Consider the following 10172-nt stretch of genomic DNA (forward strand, 5'->3'; position numbering starts at 1 on the left):
ACACTAAGCTATGCATTAGGGTTAGACCTAACCCTAATCCTAAGGTTTAGGATTGGGGCTAGGGTTAGGGTTAGGTCTAGTACATCAGTGGAGGGAAGGACTGGACGTTTATTTCACTAATTAGCAATCAAAAATGTTTGTTTTAGGTACGAAAAAGGTGCTAAAAGTTAGTCACGTCAGTTAAGGTAGCCAAATACTTGGAGAAGGAAACAATATAATTTTTTTATGAACACATTAGCAAGAAAAACAGGCATAAAACACTGAGTGCCAGAACATGGTGACAAATGTTCATTTCACTAATAAAGTGATAAATATTTTATCACTTAACCTAAAAAGTTGTACCCTTAATGCTTTCACATTGCTGAGCAATATCAATAAAGTTTTTGCTCTATTGGTAGGTCACATGACTAGTTATTAACTAAAATTTTTGTGCCCAGTTTGAGCGTAAAAAAAAACAAGTGATAATAAGTAAAACTATGAATTTTCCAACTTGTGATTGCACAATCTTCTTGCAACGTGTTTCGCATTCTGCGCATTTTGCATAAAATCCATCCAATGAGAGGAAATGGGTCATGTGACAATATCAATGTATTCATAAAGTCTATTAAAAATGGATTAGGGAAATTTGTGTCATGTTATCAACAATAGTGTTACTTAAGCAACATGTCAAGATCAAATTGGCATTAAAGCTCTTTTGCACACTAGCTTAATCACAAAAATGTGTTTTGTGACGTCATAACCACAAAAGGTGTCATGTTACCCTAGAATCACTTTTATGCGCCTGATATGTTGAAATATAAGTTATTCTGTCCAAATTATCTAGCGCAGTACAGTGGAACCCCGCCTTAAGACCACCCCGTTAATACGACCACCTCGTTATCATGGCCCCTTTATTCTGGCCCAAAAAAAAGCTGTCAGTCATTTTCTTATTTAAAGAACCCCTTTAATACGACCATCCCGTTAATGCGACCAATTTTCCGTGGCCCGAAGGTGGTCGTATTACCGGGGTTCCACTGTAGTTCTTTTTCTTGATAAAATGGGCTTTTGAAAACATTCTCGTTCTCTGCTGGGGGTCTTGGAGGGGTCTCAACCACCAATCCTCTACATTTGCGGAAAATTATCTCCAAGATAGATGATTCAGAACAAGAAATTGAACTCTTGAACTGATTTGTGGTCACTCGTTTGGCCCAATGAACCTTAGAAACTCGCATTTAAAGATCGAAAAGGTTAACCAAATAAGGCAGTACAAGTGATGATCTGGATTTCCAAGTCCAGTCCACATTCTGAAGTCCTAGAATTACCATAGTCCAGTGGCGTTAAGTGTAATTATAAACTCGTCTACCTTGGCATAAAATTTGTTCGGTTTTTCTCGTCTTTTCGATGTCTTCTTCATCAGCAGACAACCCTTCTTCGGCTATTTTTAACTCTGAAAATCCTACGGAATCTCGAAGTTAAGGATTTTGCTACGTCCAAATCTACCGCGCCAGCGAGTACGTCTAGAAACTATTTTGCTTTGTTTTTGTTGATAATCTCTATCCTGATGAAAGTTTTTAGCCAGCGCAATTGAAGGAATTATGCCTTTCCTCAAATATGCTATACTCTTGACTTTAATTGTTCTGGTTCATGGCTAACAACAGCCTTTATTGTCAGCTAGATCAGTACGATATGGACGGCAGCCATTGTTGTCAGATACATCTTGCAATGCCTTATGGGTAACTATATCGTGGCGACACGGAATGCACCTTCCCGCCAAATCAACACATTTTATAAGTCTAAAAGCAGCTCAAAACATTCACACTTTCGTAGGCACGGTGCCTACTGCTTGCCATGTAACTCCCCGAAATACCTTCTTTGTGCCCTTGAAGTGACCTGCTTTTAGACTTGGTCTGTTTTGGCCTGACACAGTCGCAAACCAAGTTTCGATCTGTTGGCGCTTGAGAGCACCCTTGGAATCGCCAACTGCCGCAAACATTCAGTTCTTCGAATGCTGCATGTCAACTTACCGATCGCCAGACTTAAATGATGTCCTTTGACCACCAAAACAGCTATTTACAAGACATTCTGCCACTTACACATTAGTAAACTTTCGGTACGAGAAACGAACTTCTTTAATCGAAATATCAACATCGAGGCTACTGCGTCATATGACTATTTCTCAGGCCCAGACTGCTGGCTCTTAATTAATTAAGCTGGGACTTAACCTAAAAACACACCATGTTTGAAACATTTTCTCGTGGCTAAGAGTTAACTCCAAACCATGGCAAAGTATACATTTTTAAAAAGCTCAAAGAGCAAAGATTCTGAAAAAAATATTTGTGTACCCTGTAACTATATTGTAACCTGACACCGGCTGATTAAATCTGCCACCTGCTTGGGAATGCCAGGGCTTACTTGAAAAAAGATAACTACTACAAGAACTGGTCAAAAGGAATAATTTTTACATTTTACAAAAGAAGACAAACAGCTTGCTGGGATAAGCATAGAGATTTTTGAAAAGTGAAAAACACGTGAAATGATGACCAGTTAAATCTGATACAGAAAATCTAGCATACGTTTATATACATAACTTCGACAGAATAATGCACTGGATGGAAAAGTTCTATGCTTATCCCACAGAACGTACTCAGAACAACAAATCCTGAAAATTTTAGCTCAATTGAATAAATCCTTCTCAAGATGTCTTTTCTCGAAGGCGAAAATAACTCGTTTTTAAAAAAAAGAGCTTTAAACTTACAGTAACAGTACTTGTCAAAATAAAACTTCAATACCTTAAGATACGAGTTCCGTGAAAAACAAAAACTTCGAATTTCTTTCAGAATTTTAGGTTAAGTCCCCCCTTAAGGAATATTATTATATGGCTGTGTCTCGCAAGAACTGAGAACTGCCAACATCACGAATATTAAAATGGCTACTCTTGCATGGTACAGAGACTTACGGGACTAAAACAACAAAAATCCACTGAGGTCGAGGTTAGAACAAACGAGTTCGTTAGTTTTAGTTTTCTATGCCTCGACGCCAAGTTAGAATTTCTCGGCATATTGTACCAATTGCTGTTTCCCAATTAACAAAAGCGAAGAAAAATTGGAAAAGCAAAAATTAGAGTAGTTAAAACCTTCAGCTAGCAACCGTTCACAAAAAGGTTCTAATTGGCTAATAACACAGTTTTGTTTCCTACGAAGGGCTGAAGACAAACAAAAGGTGATACAACCTGAAAATGGCCACTGCTGCAATAGAATTCACAGACGGGCAATTGAACTACTACAGGATTTGTTACGTTGTCACTGATATAATAACTGAGGGTCTCCGATCAATTTTCAAGCAAGAATGGGATAATCGCTACAAGACGACGTTAGGAGAATGGAAAGATGAACCCAAAAATGGAATGGACTTCAAAAACGGGGAGTCTCCAGGAAACCAGAGAAGAAATGCCAAACTCCTAGCTACCATGATTAACGGAGACAGAGCAGAATGGGATTGTACCATGCTTTTTTACGCCATTCTTTACTCCGATTGTGTCGGCCACGGTCTCAATCCAGTGGTCAAATCAAACGTAGATGGTCTCAGAAAGTTTAGGAATGAAGAGTTTGCTCACATGGCTAAAGGTCACCTCTCGGATCCAGACTTTCAAATTGCCATTGGTAAAGTTGATGCTGCATTTCAAGGGCTTGGTCTCTCTATCTTGCAAATTCAAGACATCAGAAATCAAAGACGTTTTCCAACAGAGGAGCTAAGAAGGGTCTTGAGAAAGGTTAATGACCTGAGACAAGAACTTCAAGAAAAGGAAAAGAAGCTTCAAGAGAAAGGAACGGAACTACAAGAAAAAGGAAACGAACTTCAAGAAAAAGCAAAGGAGCTCCAAGAAAAAGAAAGGACAGTTCAAGAAAAGGAAGAAGAACGACAGGTCCTTGAAGATCAGTTACACAAAGAAATTTCCTCCTTTTGTATTCTTCCTCCTAAACCTTCACACGACGTCGCAAGTCGCGATTCTGAGGTGGCTGAAATTATGCAACACCTCAAACAGCTTAAAAGCACAAATAAAAACAATTTAAGTTTTCTGTACATCTCCGGGAATCCTGGAAGTGGAAAGTCTCAACTGGCCGGCCTTGTAGCTGAGCGATTCTTTGACGAAGGTAAAGAAATTCCGTGTACTACTTCATTTGTAATGACATTGAATGCTGAAAGCCAAGATGCCCTTCTGGAATCGTACACCTCTTTCGCTCGACGACTCAAGTGTTCAGAATATGCAGTTACAAACATCCTTAACTCCAAGGATCTGACGACTGAAAAAAAGATCACTAATCTGAAGACGTTAATTGGCACAAAAATCGACCTTTACACGTCCTGGCTTCTGGTGGTGGACAACGTCACTAGCATATCACGTGTGCATGCTCATCTACCGGAGTCTGGAAATGAGCAGTGGTTAAGGGGCCAATTGTTAATCACAACACAGGACACTGCGTCCATCCCTTTGACGAATTCTTTCATCGAACACATCTCAGTTAGCAACGGTATGAAGCCTCGCGACTCCAGTCGTTTATTAGCAAAGCTTTCTGGTATAGATGACAGCGAGAAGGGAAATGAAGTTGCGCAAGTACTGGACTACCAGCCTCTTGCCTTGGCAAGCGCCGCCACCTACGTCAGACAGGTTCGGCAGAACAAGGCAACGTCATATTTTGGCTGGAACGACTACCTGGAGAAGCTTAACAAGGGCCAACGAGGTACTACTGAGACAATCCTTGCTACGACTAATCCAAGCTATCCAAACTCCATGAGCAAAGCAACAAGACTGGCTGTTGAAAAGGCAATGACGTCCGACAAAGTGATACATCACACGTTCAGTCTCCTCTCGGTGTGTGCAACAACACCATTAAGTCTAGACATCGTGATCAGATACATTCTCAACGTTGATGACGAAATTAAAGACAAAGAACTGATTGCTATGACAATTCAAAGATGCTCACTGCTGTTATTTGGGGTGGAAGAGGAGGGTAGGGCCTGCATTCGAGTACATCAGATAGTGAGTGATGTCATAGATTCTTTGATTAGAGGTTTCCCAAAGACTCAACAACTTCAAACTGTAGATGTCGCCATTATATCATTCATCCATTTCGTAGAAGACGACCTATCAATAAGGTGGTTCGACCGAGATTCTTTTAAATGCAGCAAGCACCTTGTCACTCATTTAAGGACCTTGATTTCAAAAACTGAACATTTGTTTCGTGAACGAGACATTTCTCAAAACCCCAAAAGCGGTGAAAGAAATGTTCAGAATTATCTGTCTTCATTTACAAAACTTGGAGAAATGTGCCTCACTCATGATGTATTCGACGCAGCAATAAAGTACTTTAGCCTGGCACTACGATTCGCCCAGCATGTTGATGAATATAATTACAAATATGTCGCAGAGTCCTACAATAACCTGGGTTCAACCCACAACGCCCTGGGTAACCTGGAGAAGGCAAAAGAGTATCATGAACGTGCAATTGCCGTTAGTCTGGAAAAACTCGGTCCTGATCATCTAGATGTCGCAAGGTCCTACAATAACCTGGCTTTAGTACAGCACACCCTGGGTGACCTGGAGAAGGCAAAAGAGTATCATGAACGTGCACTTGCCATTAGTCTGGAAAAGCTCGGTCCTGATCATCTAGATGTCGCAAGGTCGTACAATAACCTGGGGGAAGTACACCGCACCCTGGGTGACCTGGTGAAGGCAAAAGAGTATCATGAACGTTCAATTGCCATTCGTCTGGAAAAGCTTGGTCCTGATCATCTAGATGTCGCAACGTTCTACAATAACCTGGGGGAAGTACACCACGACCTGGGTGACCTGGAGAAGGCAAAAGAGTATCATGAACGTGCACTTGCCATTAGTCTGGAAAAGCTTGGTCCTGATCATCTAGATGTCGCAACGTCCTACAATAACCTGGGGGGTGTACACCGCACCCTGGGTGACCTGGTGAACGCAAAAGAGTATCATGAACGTGCACTTGCCATTAGTCTGGAAAAGCTTGGTCCTGATCATCTGAAAGTCGCAACGTGCTACAATAACCTGGCTTTAGTACACCGCACCCTGGGTGACCTGGTGAAGGCAAAAGAGTATCCTGAACGTGCACTTGCCATTAGTCTGGAAAAGCTTGGTCCTGATCATCTGAAAGTCGCAACGTCCTACAATAACCTGGCTTTAGTACACCGCACCCTGGGTGACCTGGTGAAGGCGAAAGAGTATCAGGAACGTGCACTTGCCATTAGTCGGGAAATGCTTGGTCCTGATCATCTAGATGTCGCAAGGTCCTACAATAACCTGGGGGAAGTACACCGCACCCTGGGTGACCTGGAGAAGGCAAAAGAGTATCATGAACGTGCAATTGCCATTAGTCTGGAAAAGCTTGGTCCTGATCATCTAGATGTCGCAACGTTCTACAATAACCTGGGGGAAGTACACCGCACCCTGGGTGACCTGGAGAAGGCAAAAGAGTATCATGAACGTGCAATTGCCATTCGTCTGGAAAAGCTTGGTCCTGATAATCTAGATGTCGCAAACTCCTACAATAACCTGGCTTTAGTACACCGCACCCTGGGTGACCTGGTGAAGGCAAAAGAGTATCATGAACGTGCAATTCCCATTAGTCTGGAAAAGCTTGGTCCTGATCATCTACATGTCGCAACGTCCTACAATAACCTGGGGGAAGTACACCGCACCCTGGGTTACCTGGAGAAGGCAAAAGAGTATCATGAACGTGCACTTGCCATTAGTCTGGAAAAGCTTGGTCCTGATCATCTAGATGTCGCAAGGTCCTACAATAACCTGGGGGAAGTACACCGCACCCTGGGTGACCTGGAGAAGGCAAAAGAGTATCATGAACGTGCACTTGCCATTAGTCTGGAAAAGCTTGGTCCTGATCATCTAGATGTCGCAACGTCCTACAATAACCTGGGGGAAGTACACCGCACCCTGGGTTACCTGGAGAAGGCAAAAGAGTATCATGAACGTGCACTTGCCATTAGTCTGGAAAAGCTTGGTCCTGATCATCTACATGTCGCAACGTCCTACAATAACCTGGGGGATGTACACCGCACCCTGGGTTACCTGGAGAAGGCAAAAGAGTATCATGAACGTGCACTTGCCATTAGTCTGGAAAAGCTTGGTCCTGATCATCTGAAAGTCGCAACGTGCTACAATAACCTGGGGGAAGTACACCGCACCCTGGGTGACCTGGTGAAGGCAAAAGAGTATCATGAACGTGCACTTGCCATTAGTCTGGAAAAGCTTGGTCCTGATCATCTACATGTCGTAAGGTCCTACAATAACCTGGGGGAAGTACACCACACCCTGGGTGACCTGGTGAAGGCAAAAGAGTATCATGAACGTGCAATTGCCATTAGTCTGGAAAAGCTTGGTCCTGATCATCTAGATGTCGCAACGTTCTACAATAACCTGGGGGAAGTACACCGCACCCTGGGTGACCTGGAGAAGGCAAAAGAGTATCATGAACGTGCAATTGCCATTCGTCTGGAAAAGCTTGGTCCTGATCATCTAGATGTCGCAAACTCCTACAATAACCTGGCTTTAGTACACCGCACCCTGGGTGACCTGGTGAAGGCAAAAGAGTATCATGAACGTGCAATTCCCATTAGTCTGGAAAAGCTTGGTCCTGATCATCTACATGTCGCAACGTCCTACAATAACCTGGGGGAAGTACACCGCACCCTGGGTTACCTGGAGAAGGCAAAAGAGTATCATGAACGTGCACTTGCCATTAGTCTGGAAAAGCTTGGTCCTGATCATCTAGATGTCGCAAGGTCCTACAATAACCTGGGGGAAGTACACCGCACCCTGGGTGACCTGGAGAAGGCAAAAGAGTATCATGAACGTGCACTTGCCATTAGTCTGGAAAAGCTTGGTCCTGATCATCTACATGTCGCAACGTCCTACAATAACCTGGGGGAAGTACACCGCACCCTGGGTTACCTGGAGAAGGCAAAAGAGTATCATGAACGTGCACTTGCCATTAGTCTGGAAAAGCTTGGTCCTGATCATCTACATGTCGCAACGTCCTACAATAACCTGGGGGATGTACACCGCACCCTGGGTTACCTGGTGAAGGCAAAAGAGTATCATGAACGTGCACTTGCCATTAGTCTGGAAAAGCTTGGTCCTGATCATCTGAAAGTCGCAACGTGCTACAATAACCTGGGGGAAGTACACCGCACCCTGGGTGACCTGGTGAAGGCAAAAGAGTATCATGAACGTGCACTTGCCATTAGTCTGGAAAAGCTTGGTCCTGATCATCTACATGTCGTAAGGTCCTACAATAACCTGGGGGAAGTACACCACACCCTGGGTGACCTGGTGAAGGCAAAAGAGTATCATGAACGTGCAATTGCCATTAGTCTGGAAAAGCTTGGTCCTGATCATCTAGATGTCGCAACGTGCTACAATAACCTGGGGGAAGTACACCGCACCCTGGGTGACCTGGAGAAGGCAAAAGAGTATCATGAACGTGCAATTGCCATTCGTCTGGAAAAGCTTGGTTCTGATCATCTACATGTCGCAACGTCCTACAATAACCTGGCTTTAGTACAGCACATCCTGGGTGACCTGGAGAAGGCAAAAGAGTATCATGAACGTGCACTCGCCATTCGTGTGAAAAGCTCGGTCCTGAACATCGTGATGTATTAGCTGTTCACCGTAAGTTAACCCAGCTTCAACAGATGATGGAGAGTATGTCGCGAAAAAATCATGTTCATCATACTGGTTATGTATGTTGCACAATACTTTGAACTGATACACTTGTTCTTGTTAACTTCAAGGTTACAAGTTATCAGCCCGCTAACGTTCCTATCTTAGCTACATGTTTTTAAAATGGTAAATTTGTTTGAATAGTCATGTTGTTAAGATTCTTTAGATGCATTCAGCGACCGTAACCCTATATTGAGTGCAGACACCATAGGCCGTAGTCCGTATCTGGGGATTGTGAGGCAGGTTTGACTGTATTGAATTTTGTATAAAGGACTCAGATAAATGCGACAATTATTTAAGTTTTTAAATTGTACATTTGCAGTGGTTATGATGTCGGTTTTAGGGGAGTTGGACTTGAACACATGCATGCGCCTGAGTTTCATTGTTTCATCGCTCGCACGAAATTGCAAATGAAGTCATCTGCCATGCAAGGAAAATTAGATTTCTAAACATTTTCTACTGTATCACTATTGAAAAAGACTCAGGGCCTTCAAAGCGGTCAGTGTTGCAAATTTGAGAACGCCTGAGAAACGAATGTGTCTTAGATGACAAGATATGGGAGCTAGTTCCAAATACATGTCAATAAATCAATTCCTTAGATGTAAAGTAACTGCATTTTTGTAAATGAGTATTTTACCTTCAGTAGAGTCACAGTGGTACTTAGAGAGAGACCGAAACCGCGGCAAAACCGCGTCTTATTATTCACGAAAGTCTAGTTTTTAATCATTTTGAAATTTTTTATAATCCCGAATTCAGTTTCGTTAGTTAGTAGTAGATATAATTAGATTTTTACAGTATTCTATGTTTTCAACTTTCTTATGGTGCTTTCTATTTTTCATAGTTTTATCAGTCAAGGCTTATGTAATTTAACAAATAAAGAAGCCTGAGCCGTGTATTACACTGTGATAAAACACGACGGGCATTTGAAAACACGAGGGAAATGTAGAAAACACGAGCCGCAGGCAAGTGTTTTCTACAATGTCCGGAGTTTTTTTATCACAGCGTAGTACACGGCTTAGGCTTCTTCATTTGCTTTATGATATAGATTTTACACTCGCAAAACACTAAAACACGCTTTTTCTATGTTTTATACTCCGATAAAACACGGGTTTTTAACGAATCAGTGCGCGCGCATGGTCCTATCTGTATTATAAAGCAGTTTAATTTTTTAAAAACTATAAAAAGAAACCTTGAAGAAAACAGCTTTCGTAGTTGTTCTTTGTTTTCATATTATGTTCTAAAGAAACCATGTTCCCGTCAACGCTACGTCGGAGATATTTGAAAACGGCGTTTTCACTCTGAAAACGCATGAAATGTTTTTCGTCCACACTACGCCAGAGAAATTTAAAAACGCAACAATCACCGGTACATTTTGCATTTGTATTTGAGGAAAGCTCGGTCAGGCAAATCACATGATCATCGTGACGTCATC

The 10172-nt window shown here is 42.3% G+C and overlaps 2 protein-coding genes across 2 annotated transcripts in view; both read left to right on the top strand.

The window, feature by feature from the left end:
- LOC145486727 (uncharacterized) overlaps positions 1-8680 on the top strand; it is a 58498-nt gene extending 49818 nt beyond the window's left edge. Inside the window, exon 2 of the mRNA XM_081465442.1 lies at positions 3180-8680. Within this exon, the coding sequence (XP_081321568.1) occupies positions 3215-8680 (5466 nt within the window). The 5' untranslated portion in view covers positions 3180-3214. The remainder of the gene's footprint in view (positions 1-3179) is intronic.
- The window catches only part of LOC145486931 (aspartyl aminopeptidase-like), a 104240-nt gene that overhangs the window by 71537 nt on the left and 22531 nt on the right, over positions 1-10172 (top strand). The gene's annotated exons all lie outside the window — the stretch shown is intronic.

This window comes from Orbicella franksi, chromosome 5, assembly GCF_964199315.1.
Source record: "Orbicella franksi chromosome 5, jaOrbFran1.1, whole genome shotgun sequence".
In the NCBI taxonomy this organism is placed as follows: Eukaryota; Metazoa; Cnidaria; class Anthozoa; order Scleractinia; family Merulinidae; genus Orbicella; species Orbicella franksi.